At 51.4% G+C, this 17,653-nt stretch overlaps 4 protein-coding genes across 6 annotated transcripts; 1 reads left to right on the top strand and 3 right to left on the bottom strand.

Moving 5' to 3' along the window:
• Nucleotides 1-210: 210 nt before the first annotated feature.
• Nucleotides 211-3,323, bottom strand: NCU02739 (transcription factor RfeD). The gene is made up of 4 exons (XM_960031.3): nucleotides 2,543-3,323; nucleotides 2,063-2,392; nucleotides 1,523-1,969; nucleotides 211-1,474 (listed from the first exon to the last, which is right to left on the bottom strand). Exons 1-4 carry the CDS (start codon nucleotides 2,654-2,656, stop codon nucleotides 1,052-1,054), a joined length of 1,314 nt encoding a protein of 437 aa, XP_965124.3. The 5' UTR covers nucleotides 2,657-3,323; the 3' UTR covers nucleotides 211-1,051.
• A 4,836-nt stretch (nucleotides 3,324-8,159) lies between these two features.
• Nucleotides 8,160-10,573, bottom strand: pef-1 (peflin-1). Of its 2 annotated transcripts, XM_011394714.1 has the most exons (5): nucleotides 10,165-10,355; nucleotides 9,795-9,821; nucleotides 9,609-9,630; nucleotides 9,114-9,522; nucleotides 8,203-9,033 (listed from the first exon to the last, which is right to left on the bottom strand). In XM_011394714.1, the coding sequence occupies exons 4-5, from the start codon at nucleotides 9,289-9,291 to the stop codon at nucleotides 8,570-8,572; spliced, it is 642 nt and encodes a 213-aa protein (XP_011393016.1). In that variant the 5' UTR covers nucleotides 9,292-9,522; nucleotides 9,609-9,630; nucleotides 9,795-9,821; nucleotides 10,165-10,355; the 3' UTR covers nucleotides 8,203-8,569. The 2 variants fall into 2 exon arrangements, with proteins under 2 accessions (XP_011393017.1, XP_011393016.1); XM_011394715.1 differs by having other exon boundaries at nucleotides 8,160-9,033; nucleotides 9,795-10,573.
• A 664-nt stretch (nucleotides 10,574-11,237) lies between these two features.
• Nucleotides 11,238-13,475, top strand: NCU02737 (cation transporter ChaC). Its single transcript, XM_960029.2, has 5 exons — nucleotides 11,238-11,551; nucleotides 11,631-11,662; nucleotides 11,835-11,884; nucleotides 11,992-11,996; nucleotides 12,225-13,475. Exons 1-5 carry the CDS (start codon nucleotides 11,496-11,498, stop codon nucleotides 12,871-12,873), a joined length of 792 nt encoding a protein of 263 aa, XP_965122.2. The 5' UTR covers nucleotides 11,238-11,495; the 3' UTR covers nucleotides 12,874-13,475.
• NCU02736 lies at nucleotides 12,687-15,041 on the bottom strand. 2 transcript variants are annotated; one of them, XM_011394712.1, is made up of 6 exons: nucleotides 14,722-15,041; nucleotides 14,387-14,446; nucleotides 14,245-14,317; nucleotides 14,011-14,117; nucleotides 13,644-13,954; nucleotides 12,687-13,571 (listed from the first exon to the last, which is right to left on the bottom strand). In XM_011394712.1, the coding sequence occupies exons 2-6, from the start codon at nucleotides 14,404-14,406 to the stop codon at nucleotides 13,501-13,503; spliced, it is 582 nt and encodes a 193-aa protein (XP_011393014.1). In that variant the 5' UTR covers nucleotides 14,407-14,446; nucleotides 14,722-15,041; the 3' UTR covers nucleotides 12,687-13,500. The 2 variants fall into 2 exon arrangements, with proteins under 2 accessions (XP_011393014.1, XP_011393015.1); XM_011394713.1 differs by having other exon boundaries at nucleotides 12,844-13,580; nucleotides 14,722-14,896.
• Nucleotides 15,042-17,653: the final 2,612 nt, after the last annotated feature.

The raw sequence follows: 17,653 nt of genomic DNA, 5'->3' as shown, positions 1-17,653 counted from the left end.
AGATGCTCTTTCAAGAACATATCTACAGATGGGTCGGTCAACTCAGTCATTTACTGCTCTTGCACCAAAGACAAGAGGCGGTGGAACCATTGCAGCTTTCTCGATTCTTGAAACTGACTGACCAAGGGTCAGAAAGGAACGTTACCGTTCGTATTTTCGACGATAAAAGGGCTGCAGTTTACATATAAAGTGGCTGAGACGCACTGGTTTCTCATGTATATAGCTCAGGAAGCTGTTTGATTGAAAAATTGCGTTGGGCTACCAGGAACAACAATTAAAAAGAGATAATAGTATCTTGTACCATACATGTGGCATCAAAATGAAGGTGGAGAGCAATACCCAAACTAAACCAAGCTAACTGATATTCTTTCAGTAACCTACAAGGAAACAAAGAGGTCATCAAAAGCATGAAGCAGCAAATACATTCGGCCAGGTCCCCGAATGTACCACTGACAATCGTCTCCTCGATCTTAGAGACACAGAAGCCCTGATATACCGCATTTAGACCAACGGCAGTATTCATGCCAAAATAGCGTTCAAACTTGTCCTGTGCTACCGTAAAAAAAGCAACCCCCAAAGCGACCGAGTGCAACGAAATCCCACTAAGAAAAGCACGAATGAAAACAAAAGCATGACAAAGACGCGCCTTATAACTACCCCAGGAACTCCTAGAAAGTATCCCCCTTTTACTCCATGTGGTGAATGCGTGTGTGAGAAGCCTCGTGGTGATCCATATGTAAGGCTGTGCGGAACAGAACGTCCGTTGGGTATCCTGAGAGAAAGTATAGAAGTGAAGTCTGGGGAGCGTCTGGCGACGCGACCATTATATGTTGCGCTAAGAGGTCGATGATTACTTCTTCTCGAAGGATGGATGCTAAATCAAAACTCTTACCGTTTAGAAAATTTCCGGATGTTTTCGATCCAATTAGGCGTTGGCGTCGAACTCGAAATAAGCTTCCCCGCATGACGCCGAATTTGTACAATCCGGGAAAGGATTTGGAATGGGAAGGTGGCAATCGGGCCTGGTCGCCGACTGAGCGTCTAGATGTATTCACCTGATATCAAGTTGGAACGGCTTGAAACGCCCCCCTATCGTAGCGCAGTTCGGACACTTCCGACGGGCTCCTTGCTCAAGCATCAGAACATCGACACATGCCCGGCACAAGCCGCATATGCATTCGGTGCATGCATAAGATTCCCGAAGCAAAGAAACTTCCCGGCACGCAGCGCAGTAAATTTGCGTGTTCTGCGAAGAGTAGCTCGGAGATGAATCCGACAGTCCCCGTGATCCAATATGAAAGTTCTCTCCGCTTTCACCACTCTCGACCGATGGGAAGGCATCCGTAGCCTCAGGATTGTACGACGGCGGAGTGAGCGCCTGTTGCAGCGGCGATGCTTGATAACTCGTATAGTTGTAGTGCTGCTGGAGAGGGGGCAAAGATGATCGATGAATCGATACAGGTGAACGGGGAATCTGACTGGTCAGACGTGGATTGAATTTTGCAGGGCCTTGCGAACTCACTGGCGTCCTATCCTCGTCTATGTCTTCCGTTGCTGAAGTGGCTGCATCGATAAGATCCTCCCAGCGCTTTCCAAAATCAGCCGAAGGCTCGGCGGATGAGGCTTTCCTGTCGCTGCCTCCGGGCCGCAGAAGCTCATGCTGGCTATCATTTTGTAACCGACGAAGCCATTCAGATGTAGCACCTTTGGATCTCTTGCCTTGGTGGCCTCGTTTGGATATCGACTGCCTACGAGTGCGAGTGGGGCCTAATGTCCGATGCAGTGGCGGAAGAGTTGATGATCGGCCAGGGGGCGAGTTTGATAAGATGGAAGGTAAAATTTCTCTTGGTCTTCCCGAGTCATAACCGGAGTAGGGTGCGCTCGTCACGTCGGCGTTTGTGAGGTGTATTGGGGGCAACTCAATCGATGACCTTGGCCTTCTCTTCCCTTCGTGATCTGAATGCCAGTCCTGTGGTAAAACAAAAAAAACATCGCTTAGCAGAGCGAAAAGGACGTGGAAGAAGTCCCTGATACGAAGGACAAACCCGGATTATCCACTTACATTATCGGATTCCCAGCCTTGCTCCAGTTTGTGATTGTGTAGCTGCGCAAGGGCGGTTGCGGCAGGGAGCAGTGCAGCTCCTGTATACTGCTCCTCGCCATTTCGAGGTGTCCCTGGAGCACTCGAGCCGTCTCTATGATAAGCATGCGAAAGCCCCTTAGCCTGACCTGCATGTGCAGAAGGCCCTGGAGTTGACTGGTTTTGAGGTCGTTCGTTTGGCTGCGTCTTGATCATGAGCAAGAAGCTCTCCTCGGTGGCAGGGAGCTTGGAAATGTAGTGCTCTGGGTGCGCTCGACGGATGTGCTCCTGCATGGAGCGATATCTCTTCTCCTAGATGTGAGGATTACCATCAGCTGATCCTATCCATGACATGTCAGGTGCAACGATAACGACCGAAAGGGCTGTAAGTGACGGCTGATGTTTTGATTGACAGTGGTGTAGGCGGTGTAAGCTAGGATATGCTGAAAGTGAGCAACTTACACCTATGCAGCGCTTGCGACAACTTGAGCCATCTTGGTTGCGCAACGGACAGACAACCTCATTATTGGCGTCGGTGATCGAGAACGAGGAAGTGAGGGATGTCCTAGGCGGCATATTGAATACCGTGGTACCCCACCATACAATGTCGTCGAATGTGTTATGAAGGTCGGAGAGATGAGCGATAGCTGCTGATAAGGCTTATACGTATGTATCGCGGCGTATTGTATCGTATCGTAGTAATGCTACTCAATCGATGTTTTGAATCCGAAGTCTATGATGTGACTCTCTTTTGCAACTGTCGCCCACGAAATCGACGGTGTTCTTGGATGGAATTCTCTCAAGTACTGATTACGGCAGCAAAAGGATTCAAGCTATCAGTCGTTGCAGGTGTGTAACAAGAAGATGTTCGAGGAAAGGTAGGATACGGTGAGGTGTGGTGGTGGCGGTGGTAGTAAAGGGCCTTTAACAATGAAGGAATGAAACCAAAGCAGGGCAAGCGGGATCGACTCGAATGGATGGGCACGGGATGGGGTCTAGCAGCAACCGCCGTCCATATAACGAGAACAGAAACCCAGGTCCAGTATGGAAAAGGTATGGAAACGACTCAATCCTGACAGGCAGCGTGGATTGAAGGGATGGGGGGGTGTGCGAAAAAGGATCAGGAGGTAGGTATTTGGAGCTCCAGGTTTGATCAGGTAAGGGTATGCGTGTATGAGAGAGAGGTGGACGAGTCTGATATGGGAGCGAAAAGAGGCTTGAGAGGCCAACGGGGGCAACAAGGAAACAGCACTGAAGGGTACTTGTTAGGTTTGGCCGGAAGCAGCCTACACCCCATTCGCATCTACCTATCTTGGGGATACATTGGCTTGTCGCTACCGCAAAGCTGTCGACGGCAAGTATCTTGACTGATCGAGATGGGGTCTCAGACGGAGGAAACGGGGAGACGGGGCAACGAGAGAACAATGGAGCACTTGGGCGCTTTTCTATCAGGAAACGGTGCTGTATGTACTGTAGTTGCGGTACTTGGCCCCGTTCTCACCAAACGCTATACCGCCAGCTACCGACCTCACCGATACCCCGAATGCGATGCCCAGCTGGCAACTGAGAAAGACGGGGCAGCCAGAGGGCGCCTCGCTCCGTTGTCATTGTCCTACTGCCAAAGTGTGCCGGAGCAGGATCGCCCCCGATGGTTCGCCTTGCTACCGACAGCACCCCATCGAGTCCATCAAGTTCCAAGTGGAAGAGTCCTGATGTATTGTAATGCTCAGAATGCTGTAACGACAAGTGGGAGAGGGCCGGGATAGCGCCAGAGTCGAAGGGAAAAGGGACATGGGGTGTCAGCTTTGGCATGTCGTCAGGGACAACAGGGGCCAGGGGGGGAGGGGGAAACAGAAGAAAGCGTCAGTGGGCACTTGCTCGACTGGACGAGGGACAAAGGAGACCAATGACTTAGGCCAGACCTCGAGCTGGAGTGGGGCTTTCATGGGTGTTGCCTCGACCAGTTGGGGGACTTGAACGATCATGGCGAACCCTCCTGTTTGTGACTTCCAACCCACGTTGGCAAGGTAGGATGGGCATCCGGCGTTTCCTAGCGACTTGTAAGCTGCCTTGGTGCCACGGGTGCCTGGCTGAGCGCCCGAATGCTGTGTCAGGACTGGTTCGACAGTCCTTGATTTCCCAGCGGCCAGAATGTGCCAAAGGCTCGCGAGACAGTACATGGCAGGTAGATCCAAGCATCCCGACTTCAACCATGAGCCGATTAAGCGTGAGCTCGTTGCAGGAAACGATGCTACCGTACCTTGAGCTGCCTTCAAAGGGGTCTGCGCCGAGTCAGTGACTGTGGCTGTTTCCCACCCACACAGAGCTATCGAAGTAGTGGCTGATACCTCTAGCACCTGGCCGACCGGATGTCGCGAAGTGCCTTGGCCGCCATGAAAATAGATGGCCCCAGCGGTGGCTACGTATAGCGCGGATATGCGCTGAAAAGGTGATGCAGTGATGTCGCTGGAACTGAGTGAGGAATGGCCTGCCAGACGATAGCTGGGGCATGTCCCGAGTTGCTTGACTCGACTGAGCGTCGGATGGGCAAAGTCCCGGTCGAGGGAGGGGGGTATCTGGGGGTGTCTGTCAGAAGCATTGCCAGAAGGGGAATCGGTCAATCGGGAGGGACAGTTGACGATGATTGGGTGCCGGGTTCTGGAGAGTACCTAGTTGGAGCTGATGGAACCAGAGCTCTGGGGGTAGCTGGGAACTTGAGCTTCCCTTGCTCGTCAATGCTATCCCATTCCTTCCATGTCGACAACCTGAACAAATGCATTATTGACCCGGGGCTGAGATCAAGCAACACTCCTCAGAGCTTTGGGAAGACTCAGTGAAGTATGAAGACCTCAAGTATTGTCAGGGCCCATGATAAAGCACCTCTCGACTGATGTATTGGAACTTGGCTGATTTGAGTTCGATGGAACAATCGGATGTACGTACTACTTACACTCGGAGCAGGTGCAAGGTCGACAGATTTGACACACCATGTTCCAAGCTCGTCCCCTTGACAGAAAAAAAAAACCTTTTCGGGTACTATTCACATGGACGATCAGCGCAACTAGAGGTGCCAGCTTTTCTGTCACCGGCGAGCCAAGCAGCGAGATCTGAGAAGCTGCACGCACTTTGGCACCTTACACGGCTCTTACCTCAAGCTGGAGCAATTGAGGGGTGGATCCTTCCTCGACAGTGGGTTTGTGGGGTCAAGGGTTCCCGCGAACGATGTCATGGCAAAAGCGGCAGTTCCAATCCAGGCGAGTCCACTTTCTCCTCCGTCGTCCACTCAGCGATCCTCGTCCCTTGCAAACACAGAGATTACCACCTAGCGTCCCGCTCCCGAACTGACAGGAAGCTATCAGCGAGCCGTTTTTGCGATATGGCAGCTCAGTTTTCGCTTCAGGTTGGGAAGCAGTTGCTCTTCCGAAGTTGACAAAAATGATAGAACCAAAACTAGACACGTTTTTCTTTGTCTTTCTGGGTTTGAGTCCAGCTTTCTCCTCCTTCGGTTTGCCACGATCCGCTCGCTCGTCCTCCATTTCGACATCCCATTCTAGAATGTTTCGTTCTGCCGCCGAGGTGGAGTACCGTGATGGAAACCTAGGACATGGGCAGCAGCCAGAAAGAGGTTTGGAAGCACATCACCACAACCAGAGAAAGTTGCGTCTCTCAGATGAGACCTTCCACGGCACCAGCTGACCCAGGCTTTTCTTCATTTCCAGACAACCTCGTTTTCCAGACAAGTAGGCATCCCTAATGAACGCAGTGAAAAGTGCTGTGACGACCACCGATAGTTCCTCTTTCAGTCTGCATGAGGTGTGGTACTCCCATCTACATTTCGACATATCTAGGCCTAAAGGGCTCAACGTACAATGTCAAGCTTCAAGAGAGCCAACTTCGTGTGTGCCGTTGTGCCCTCTTATTTGCCTATCTACAGTGGGTACCTAATTTATACAGTTTCGTACTGTATGTGTCAGAGACACTACCTGATCACAGAAGGCTTATGACAAGCCAGTTCCAGGCACATGACTTGAGATCTATGACACACCCCGCTCCAGCATACCTCTCGCATGACGAGTACAGGACATATATCCCGGCTGTTACAACCTGTCACAACCTGACTCGAGTATAACAAAAGGCGCGCGGGTTCGCTACCTAGGCAATCCTGCTTCTAGACAACGAAAGGACATGTACCTTATGGTACAATTGTGTCTGTTCGCGTATCGTTTGAAGGGATGATACATATACGCGGCGGGACTTCCGAAACAATTTCATAAAATGACACGAAACTCGAACTTCAGAAGCTAAGATCAGCTACCTAGTGTACATTATCTGCCTGCCTACACGTGTACATAGTATCTGTCGTCGAACACTTCCCTTGGATCTTGGATATCGACAACCTCCAGTCTCGATCAAATACCTGGGGGCTTCTTCGCGCCAAGCTTTCTTCCCCTCAGACACTCTGATAATGTAGTGGGTAATAAACATCTAGGTAAGTTCTTTATTATAGGGGACATTAGAAGTCCTAATATAAACTATAGTAAATCACTAGGTAGGATAGTAGAATAAGATTGTTATACAGTATATTTCGAACGTTTATGAAAATTTGAATATTGAATTTAGACATAAAGAAAATTATTCTAAGAAACTTGACATAAGTACATCCTAACAAAATGAAATGCTGTGTAGGGGGGAACAAATGCTTGACGCCTACTACGTAGTACAATTCTCCAAGCACCTAGACTGCGCAGCTCTTTAGCGGTAGCACAGTAGCATTCATTGCTAGCTATTCAGATTTCCACGTCAAATGGAACCCGCTATCAACCCACCACAGCATGTACACTACAGCACGGCCATGTGCGTATGATAGTGCACTAATTAGTAAGGTGTAGGTACCTTACCTTAGACTACGGTTTGTCAATCTTGCCTGCCCGCCCGGCGGCCCCATATAACTTGCCGTTGCATTCCATCGTGCTTCGCGCAGCCCCGCTTGGTCGGATGACGCATTACAGCAAGCAGAGTAGCAATGCATGGAAGCATCTTCGATAAACTTTCTATCGCTTCAGGTTGCTCTTGATGTTCTTTTGACCGTGGGTATTCCTTTGCACATGTACCCTCTTTTCAAGAACTGCAACCTGCTATGGTAGTATGAGCCGTCAGGTCCTTCTAGTGTATCGCAGTAGTGTAAATGATGAGTTCGTTCATCTATCGCGTAGTGGGGAAAATATATCGTGTGCGGAGGAAAGCTTCTGGAAGTAATCCAATTTGACAGGTTAAAACCGAATATAGGTACTCATTCTAATGCGATATCACATCAAAGCTTAAACAATGACCACAAGCTCAACAGCAAGCAGAACAATTCGCCAGTCAAAAGACTTATATAAGTCCTGTCATCAAAAGCTTTGGCACTGGGCAGCGTAAGGGTAGAATGTATGCATATATCTCAGCTATACGTTATGAAGAATATGCCCCAGCCTACCCAAGACCTTGACAAAATTACCCTCTCAAAGCCTTCTACCTATGTGCATTTGTTGTCCCTCTGTGGCGGCTATCTCACCTCAATAAGCTCAGCCGACCTTCATGTCCGGTCCTTCGGTCGTGTTCAAGGCTAAAGAAGTGCGCTACTAGGCAGCTTCCATCTGCCCGTCTGCCTGTCGCTTTGTCTACTTTCATCACATCTCGTCTATTCGATTTTCACAGAAAAAGTTCTCTCGGCCTGCCAAAATAATATCAAAACCAAAAAAGATAAACTCCTGTATTTTTGTTAGACCTCGGTCCAAGTCGCAACGATAATGAAAAGGTGATGAGAGCTACTACCCTTGTACCCTTTACTGTCCATTCTCGGATCGGACTCGGATCGGTCTCGGGGCCATCCCATGTATGTAGCTAGCTAGTGTAGTGTAGTTGACGGCAGGTTCATTACACGGGTAACTTACCCGGTACGGTTTTGTACATTTCCGGCTTGGTGTTACTCTGAACTCATGTTAGTTGTTCTAGCTTTATTGTCGCTATATACGTACTCGTGGGCTGAAATCGATTCCTCGTATCACTGTCTAAAATGTCGTAGACAGCATACTGTGGAAGGGCGCTTACTGCATAGACTTGGAAGGAAGTTCGATGATGGACATTTTGTGAAATAATCCATGATAATTCCACTGGCATGAACCATGGGATAATGCGATCTTCATGCCAGCTATGAACATGTTGAGCGCCTTGTGCAAGTAAAGCTATATTGTAGGGTATCGTAATCCACAGACTTAGCTGCGCACCATTAGGCTGTGATCACGTCCTCTCCTGCTATGCCAAGTAATTCTGAACAGAGGACAATAAAGCGGCGCAACAACGACGCAAAGCGGTCGACATCTCGACTTCATCAACAACGGGGCTGATAAAACGCCGAAGACAACAATCGTAACGCAGAGGGTAATCATTATACAAGATGGCTTTACCAAATGCATTAGAGTAATCCAACCAATCAACCAGATCGCCCGTTCACTTCAACTGGCGCAGAATTTCCGTCAAGAAGTCCTCAAAGCTCAGCGTGATGTACCCATCGCGATCATCATCGTACTTCTTGAACACATCCGTCATGCGCTTCAGGCTGATGCAAGCCTGCACAAAGAGATCGAAGCTCATGACGCCGTCGCCGCGCTTGTCGTACGTGCGAAAGAGAAGCTCGACAAAGCGCGGGCTAAGCCGGTAGCGAAACGCCACCAGTGCGTTGTTGAACTCGTCCAAGCTGATGTTGCCAGACTTGTCCATGTCGAAACGATCGAACAGCGTCCGCCACGAGGCCAAGAAGGACCAGAGCCCGCAAAACTCCTCAAACCCGATGGTACCGCTGCGGTCGCTGTCGAACATGCGGATCATCATGCGGACGGTGTGCGGATCAAAGGCAGTCCAGTCCCCGTTGACGAGCGCCGCGGAGAGTTCTCGTTCGGAGAGCTGGCCGGTACCTGGAGAGAAAGGGACGCGGGGCGATTAGAATGCGAGTATGTACGGGAGGGGGAGGGGGGGATGCCAGCGGAGCACTCACCATCCTTATCGACGGCCCTGAATAGGGGAAGAAGAGTCGGGTCGGCGCCATCGCGGGTCGTCGGGCTCGGGGGCGGTCGCGAAGAGACCGGGGGGAGGTTATGATGAGCGGGCCGGCTGCCGGTCGCCGAGGGAGGCGGGCTCATGCCGTAGCGGTCTGGTGGTGGTCCTTGCTGCATTCTCGGCGATAGTCGGTGCGGGTCTGCTGAGCCGGAAGCGTAGTGGTTCTGAGTGTATGCGTTTTGATGATATGCGTTTTGATTATATGTGTTTTGACGCTGGGGATCGTACGAGTTCTGACGCTGTTCGAAGCCGGTGTTGCGATGTTCGACGGGGCGGGGAGGTGGTGGTTTCGTCTCGTAGCGCGCTGTGGTAGGAGCCTGCTGAGGCGGAGCCGGTGAAGTGCCTTGCTGTAAACCGGAGATGGGATATTAGCATGCGACCCAGCCAGGCGCCATCTCGTCGCGTTGAAGCTGGAGAGAATTAGGTTGCTCACTCGGGGTTCCGGCTCGGCGAATCTGGGGAGCAGAATGTCAGCAGGCGATCAGTTTACACGTTTACAGGCTAAGAAGGAGCTGTATGATTTGGCGACGGGTGCGGGGCTCTCCGTGCTTCTCCAGGGGATATGCAGTGTAGGGGGAGGTATACGCGGGATAGGTCGCAAGAAAGAGGGCATACACACCTGGGGAGCTCGTCCGGGTTGTAGGATCTGTTGTAGGCCATGGCTGTGTCAATTAAGAGCTTGCAAGTTGTTGCCTTCAATATCGCCGGTCGCCGTCGCAAACAAGGTCAGGATGAGTTGTCGGGCCAAGGCGGGGGAGTCGGGATGCGGAGATGGTGAAGGGAGGATTGACGGGACAGCAAAGGAGAGCGTCGAGGAGAGAGACACCAGCCGGTGAGGGTATCTATTGTAATGTAGGTTGGTAGCAGGGAAAAGAACTGGAAAGGAGTAAAGGAGTCGGTGATGGGTAGAGTAGGTCGCTGGATCAGACCCCGTTTCTAGGTTACAGAAAAGCAGTGAGATTAACTTATTTTCCTAGACACCTACCTACCTTATCCACGTATGAGGTATGGGGATGTACTGGGCAATCCGTAATTTAGGTAGTTACGTGCCCAATTGCCTCAGCCGCAACGCCAGACCGCAACCGCAATGTTGGTTCAGAGACTAGAGTGCTTCAACGGTTCAGGGTACAAAGTATCAGAATCCGAGAGGGAAGGAAGAGCGGAAGGATCTCGGATTCGTTCTGGAGGATCCGAGTCTGTCGGTCGGGAAAAGGCACGAGCTTCTAAGAGCTCAACTTTCCCCTTCTCAAATCCTCCAATTTAGTTCCATTCCACAATTCCACATGGGTCCGTTGACCCGTTCAACGTGGTCCAACGCTATCGTGCCTCATCGGGCTAGTTGAGGGTCCTCTGTGGAGTTTGCTCGTTGTGCGGTGTATTCCGTCCGTATTGTGTGTGATCCGCACTAGAATTCGTAACATCGAGGAGGCCAAGACGACTGGGCGTTGCTTGGAGCGTCTTGTCTTGGGTGTCGGTAGCAGTCTCGTCTGTCTGTATGGTGGCCAGATGTTCCTATAGGCATGATGCGGTGAAATGTTACTCTCAGTTGACTATGAGAATCGTATCGGAGCTGAATTTGCTATCGGGCATGAAGCTATGATGTTTCAAGGACATAAACTCTATTGTGGTTGTTCACGCATTGTAGTCTAAACGCTCTTTTTACCACCAGCCCAGCAGGGCGGTGCTACACCCGAACCGCGAGTTTTGGCCGGAAGATTGTTGTTTACAGGCGTCGAGGTGTTCGGAGCTGTGCAACTTCCGAACTCTACGTTTCGTGAAGCGGGTGCCTGCCCATCAAGACACAGAAATACCTCACTGAAGTGCTGGCGGTGGGAATGATATCAATGCATGCCGCGCGAGCCGGTGTTAATTGCGTAGGTATGGACAGTATCCTTCAAACACTACAGTAACGAGCCTAATTTATCGCTGGCTCCGCATGGGTGACATCTGAAGATGCGATATTCGAAAGTGCATAGAATTGTTAGTGACGGAGCTTCAAATGCATGCATTTGGGCGCGGAACACTGTAGCGGCTTTCATCTCGCTAACACACTCTGTGGGCTATCTGTCTAGAATGTCCTGAAACACTGCTATTCCCCTAACCCTCAGAATTCATTTTGTCTGGTCTGCGAAACACACAACTCCGAAGGTTCCCTTCACTTGTGGACTGGCTCTCCTACAAATACCTAACCATATGTTAACACCCAAGAGTTTGATAACGGAAACTTCTGAGGGCTGGGTATAGACTGTTCGTCTCGTTAACCCTTTTGTAAATCTAGCTTCCCTACCTTACAACTTGCTTCAAAGCGGAGAGCAAAGAAATGTCGGCCCAAAAACCTCCAAGCAAGCAAGATGAATTCTGGATATTTGGTTACGGGTAAACCGCCTCATTGACCATACCGCCTATACACTCCGGAAGTCTCATTCTAGTCACGGCAGCTAACCGACCCTTACAGAAGTTTGATCTGGAAGCCGCCGCCGCATTTTGGTACATACCTCTACACCTTTCCCCTTGTCGTTTCACAAGACGGAGGCGCTGTTCTGTTCGAACATGTCCGGTCCCCATCTCGAAACCCCCAACTTACATAGGTCTTATTCGTCGACCTCGGCGTTCTGATGGCGTCTAGATACAGACTGACCGAGTATCAAACATTGTCTAGATAGAAGAATCCCGGGCTGGGTCGAAGGCTACGTACGCCGGTTCTGGCAGGTATGTCCCGGCTGGAGTATTTCCACTTCATAGTTTCTCTCGGTGCCTATGAGTAACTTTCTCTTGTGTGTTCACACGTGCTTCGAATGCTAACTGCCCGTCTGTAGGCGAGGTAAATATTCTCATTAGTGCTCGGACAACTAGAATCTCTAATTGTATCCTTGAAAGTGCAATTCTCCCCTCTCTTCCCGCTCAAGTGATAAGACATATCCCGGAGCACTTACCCTACACAAACCTCGCCTTCAACCCTTTGATCTCCATCTCGTCACAAGCCCGTTTTTGATGTTCCAAAACCATTTCATCTGACCGCTGACCCTTCCTCTCTGTTCCCCCCGAGCAGTGAAGACCACCGTGGCACGCCCTCCGCACCCGGCCGCGTCGTCACCCTGATCGAGCGCTCCTACTGGGCCTCGCTCGCCGATCGCCACGACTCGGCGCCCGCCAAGGTCTGGGGCGTGGCCTACCGAATCAAGGCCGACCGCGTCGCCGAAGTCAAGGAGTACCTCGACATCCGGGAGATTAACGGGTACACGATTCACTGGACCCCGTTCCATCCAGCCTCCGACGTAGACCCTGCCTTGCTCCCTCCAGCGCAAAAGGGTCCCATCCAAACTCTGGTTTATATCGGTACGCCCGACAACGCCCAGTTTACGGGACCGCAGGACCCGCAGGAGCTTTCCGAACACATCTATCGGAGCAAAGGGCCGAGCGGTCTGAACCGCGATTATCTGTGGGGGTTAGAGAAGGCCTTAGATGAGCTAAGTCCTGAGAGCAGCGATGAGCATGTGAAGGACCTGTCAAACCGGGTGAGGGCGGTGGCCGCGCGGTATAAGAGTGAAGGGAAGGCCGACCCGACCGAGGAGACTGATGCCGCGACCGAGGTGATCGAGGTAAACGGAACAACAGGAGAGACACACGACGAGCACCACCACCAGTTCAGAAGAGCTGGCAGCGTAGATGAGCAGGAGGAAACCGAGAAAACATCATAGACGGAAAGAAGTCCGAAGAAGACCCCATGGGGAAGTCCGCAAACCTCCTATTTTCAAAGGACAACATGGGAGGATGCTTCCTCCTCCACCAACCACTCTAGCTTTTTCTCCAGCGCATATCCCCGTTGGCAAGTTTGGCTCTATTAGCCCGCAAATTGCTGTCTTTCGATACCTCGCTCATGCCCATGCCTTACGAGATCATTCAATCATATCGTCGTTACCAGCCACACACAATTTCCTATCCACCCGGTGATTCAGCCTCCATCTCCATCTCGTCCACTTGCTCTTGCGCTTCGTCCTCGCCGTCTATGGGAATCAGGATTACAAGCTCCCACGTTTGTCGGGAACGAAGAAGGGGTATTAATCAATGCCAAAGGAAAGTAAAATCGGACGGTATCGGCGGTTCGAGAAGTCGCTCAGCAGCTCTCTGATCCTGGAAAAAGACATGCTGTAGGGTATCGGTTTCTGTTCGTCGGGAGTGACGCACGAGGTGTTCTTCAATGTAACACAAGCTCTGATCGCTGACCTTTGGTCAAGTATCCGCAACGTTGCGTCATGTGCCGCCTGTTAATTCAGGTCGCCGCACTCTCCCATCAAGCTAGCACGAGGTTTGGCGCGAATCGCCGCTTAGTACTGACCCTGGGGAGGGTACTGCTGGCCCTGCTGGGAGGGGTCGGCAGGGTAGCCGCCATAGGGAGCTGCGTATCCTTTACCTCATCAGTATCAAATTCCCGTTTGGTTTTCTTAAGAGATCGAGGTGTCTTGCTTACCCTGCTGCTGACCACCGTTGTAGCCCTGCTGGGGGTTCTGGCCGTAGCTACGCTGACCGTAGGAGGACTGCTGGTAGCCGCCCTGGCCGCCGTACTGCTGGCCGCCGTAACCACCACCGCCGCCCTGGTAGCCGCCGCCCTGGTAGCCGCCGCCGCCTTGGTAGCCACCACCACCCTGGTAGCCACCGCCGCCCTGGTAACCGCCGCGACCACCATAGCCGCCACCGCCGCCGCCCTGACGGAAGCCGCCGCCACCGCCGCCGGCGGCACGGTCAGAGGCCTTGTCAACACGAACTCTGCGACCGTCAAATCTAGTTTAGAGTGTCAGCGCCCGCTCAATGTTGATCTTCCAACTCGGAGAACTTACTCCTGACCGTCCATGTTGGCAATGGCGTTCTCGGCATCAGCATCGTTGCCGTAGCGGACGAAGCCGAAGCCACGGCTGCGACCGGTGTCACGGTCCTTCACGACAACCTGATAAGAGCGAAAGAGGCAGATTAGCACTGGGGCATTCTTACTTATTGTGTCACTGGCAAGGGCTGACTTGCATGCCGAAGTCGGCAAGCAGGTCTTGTAGTCTGGACGTGGTGATAGAACTTACAGCTTCCTCAACAGCACCGAACTCCTCGAACTTGGCACGGAGCATGTTATCGTCCGTGTTCCACGAGAGGCCTCTGCGAATTGTTAGCTGTGAATGGGATGTGAATGATGTGCCATGAAGACGCGGCGCATGGTATACACACCCAACGAAGAGTTTAGCCATTTTTGCTGAGGTGATGTAGTATCAAGATTGGTCTGAAAGTCTGCGAAAATAGTTAGACGTCATAATCGTGCTGAATGCTTGTGACCAGCAGGGGGGCGCCAATGAGATGCACTCCGCGGTCAAGGCTTCTGCTGCCTCGAGCGCAGCTGCCGCACGACTTCATTTGAATGAAGCGCGGTTCCTGCTGAGGCAGTCGTGATCGCGACATGAAGCCACCAGCTGAGGTCAGGTCTTCGCGACTGATTTGAACAATAGCCCTTGACTTGTGCTCGTGACGATGATGCGATAGAAGTAAAGGTGGGAGTCGCGACTTACGAATGATCGATACAGGTATGCTTGAATGAGGCACAGATGGGTGAAGATGAGGATGTAGAAGTTTGAGAGAAAGTGCAGGATTGAGCGAGACTCGTGTTCACTTTGGAAACTGAAATAAGTAGGTGAAGAAAAAGAAAACCAACAACGCCCCGTAAACAGCGGGGCAAGGTAAATCTGCTGGTCGGTCAAGGCTGGTAGTATTGGAAGATTGCTTGGTAAGGGTGCGCTGGTTGGCGGGATATCCACATCGTCTTATATTGCAGGAGGAACCAAGCAGATCGAAGGAAGGTTCCCCAGCACACAGCCCGCAGGAATTTGCGTCACTCGTCTCTTTATTCAGACTAAAAAGTTCCCTATCTGAAGAGGCAGGATAACGTCACGTTGATCGCCTCTTCTTCGTCCCGTGTTTTGGGATGGCGAACATGCTTTCTCCGCCATTCCATCCCCACGAGCCCCAGATAGGCACCTGAAGCCCCGAGAGTCCCAAAAGGCGCCGGGTTCTTGACGCTAAAAGGACATGTTTCGGCCAGCATGGTTGAGGGTAGGCGACCATGGTAACCCGTTTAGGCGCCCAAACAACCATCAAACAGAGAAACGTCAACTTCAGCAATATGCTCGTGTTTTGGACTGGGGGGCTTGGGGGGGTTGGCTGCGCTGAATACGGCTACCTGCCGGCTTGCTCTGTTGAATCCAGATCCTAATCTTGCTGGGGTACGTAGAATAATTTTCGAAAGCCCTACATGCCCTTCTTCCCTTGTCTTGCAATCTCACCATTTTGCCCTCTCTGCCTCTTTTTTCTCCCTCTCGAGTTGATGGGATTCACCAATGTTGCAATCTGCATGGGTTCCTGTAGGAACAGCGCGTCCCTGGCAGCCTGTCGTGGGCACATTTCGTCATCTTTGGCCCCCGCCCTCCCCCTCGATTTTACAATGGGAATGGCGCCCTGCAAGCCTGTCTCGACGGTGTTTGATCCGAATCGGAATCCAACAATGATTAAAACATGTTTCCTATCGCTTTGGACTGGCCCCAACCGGCTCAGCTCCCTCCCAATATCCCTTGGTTTGTTTTCATCTCAATTCACGAAGCCATCTTGCCGACTGGCAATGACAGATGGCAACCTTTATGGCTATGGCTAGGTCATGCAGGTAGGTATCCACCCAACAAAATCGAGGGGCAAGCACAACCTCACCCCGTCACCAAGGCAGCCTGATTCTGCGGGCCGCGATCCACCAAAAGGGTGGGGAGATCTTATCGATAAAGATTGATGGTTCAACAAAGGGGCCCGGCCCTTGTTTAATCCCTGAACATCGCCAGGTTCCCCCGCTAAACCACATTCAGCCTCAGCACACAAAAGAGGGGTTTCGCAAATGGGACTTTGAACTGCTGCGGTACACGGCAATTCTGCTGCCCCGATTTCTTGTGATGCAACATGTAGGTATCGCAAAAAGGCCCCCGAGGTTGAGGCCGTGACCGCTCTTGAAGCTAAACAGTAACATCAGTTGTGACGAGGGGGTTCCGAGTCTTTCATCTGATGTAGATGAAGAGTGAGGTAAGCTGTTTTATGCCAGCTCTGGTAGGAAAAACAACGGTGAAGCTGGATGTAGATGGTGTGTTTAGGTAGCGTAGCAGATCGGGACTGCTGGTACGTACGTGGCATCGGATGAGATCTGGTAAACTGCACTCGTTTGAAGAGAAGATCAACAGGCCATGGCTGTGCCAACGAACACCCTCGAGGCGCTTGTTTTCTTACTAGTCATGAGATGGAAGATGGCCAGATCATTGCGGTTCGGTCGTCTACAAAACATGGAAGGAGAAAGGAGATGGTGTTTGAACGTAAGTGATTTCCTGAGGCTATTAGTGCGGTGACGAAGCAATGAATGCTTCAGTCTTTCCAATTGCCTAGTCTGACTCATCTCATCCACCGACTCGTTGCAGTTGTCATTGGCAGACAGGACATATGAAAAGGCAGAGAGCGGACGAACATGATCCCAACCTGCAACACAGACAGATAGGTAGACAGACAGACAGGCCTCGAACGAGCTGGTCATCTGGCTATGTCATGTATTCTCGACCTTGCGGGATCACAAGATGCGGTTGTGATCTTTCCGCGTCTCGATTGTGGCATCCTTTCCGGCTGGATCCGGGCGATATGCGAGGAGTTACAATGGCAAAGTGGTTTTTTTTTTTGGGTGAATTTTTGTTTTGATCGTGATTTATCCATTTTTCTGTTTTTTTCTATTCTGTTTTATGCCGCAGAGGAGGCTCGCTCCAAGCTGTTGATTCTCCGCGTCTGTCACCTTCAGGTCTTGAGGTTCTTCTGTTTGCCGATTTCCTGCAACCTCGCCTCAACGAACGTGGGTCCACAACTGTCGAGTTCCTCAAGTCAAGATACTGTACTACGGTACTATGTTAAATATGTGCTGATTTTGAGACAACTATGATGGTCCGCGGGTCCTCGTTTATTCCCTTTGTCCGTGGGATGTGGCCACACTGACGCTACGTATCATGAGGAACCTCGATGGCGCGGTGGGAAATAACATCAACGTCAACATCAACATCACCAACGGACCCGCCAGAGAGATCTGGAGGTGGAGGCCTGGAGCCAAAGCCAAGATTTCCTTCCCCGGGCTGTTGCTGGCTGTAAAACCCACTTCGGTCTTGTATCCTACTGGCTTATCTGATCCAAAACTGGGGTCCAACTGTCCTGCATGTGGATGGTTCGTCTCGTGGAGTCACAGATACCCTGCCGTCTCCACCAACAACGTCAACGCCGTTGAGGCGGCAAACATTGTACTGTGCGTATGATACTATCCAGATCTTGCACGCTTCGATAGCGTCGGCTTCCAGTCAAATCAGTCGACGAATCTTGTAAAGAGATTGTACCTGCAGGATGCGACTGTAGTGTACCAGGATTCACGAGGCGTGAAAAGGA

This window comes from Neurospora crassa, linkage group I (assembly GCF_000182925.2).
Source record: "Neurospora crassa OR74A linkage group I, whole genome shotgun sequence".
Taxonomy (NCBI): Eukaryota; Fungi; Ascomycota; class Sordariomycetes; order Sordariales; family Sordariaceae; genus Neurospora; species Neurospora crassa.
The sequence above is the reverse complement of the archived record's forward strand: the minus strand, read 5'-3'. Positions and strand labels throughout refer to the sequence as shown.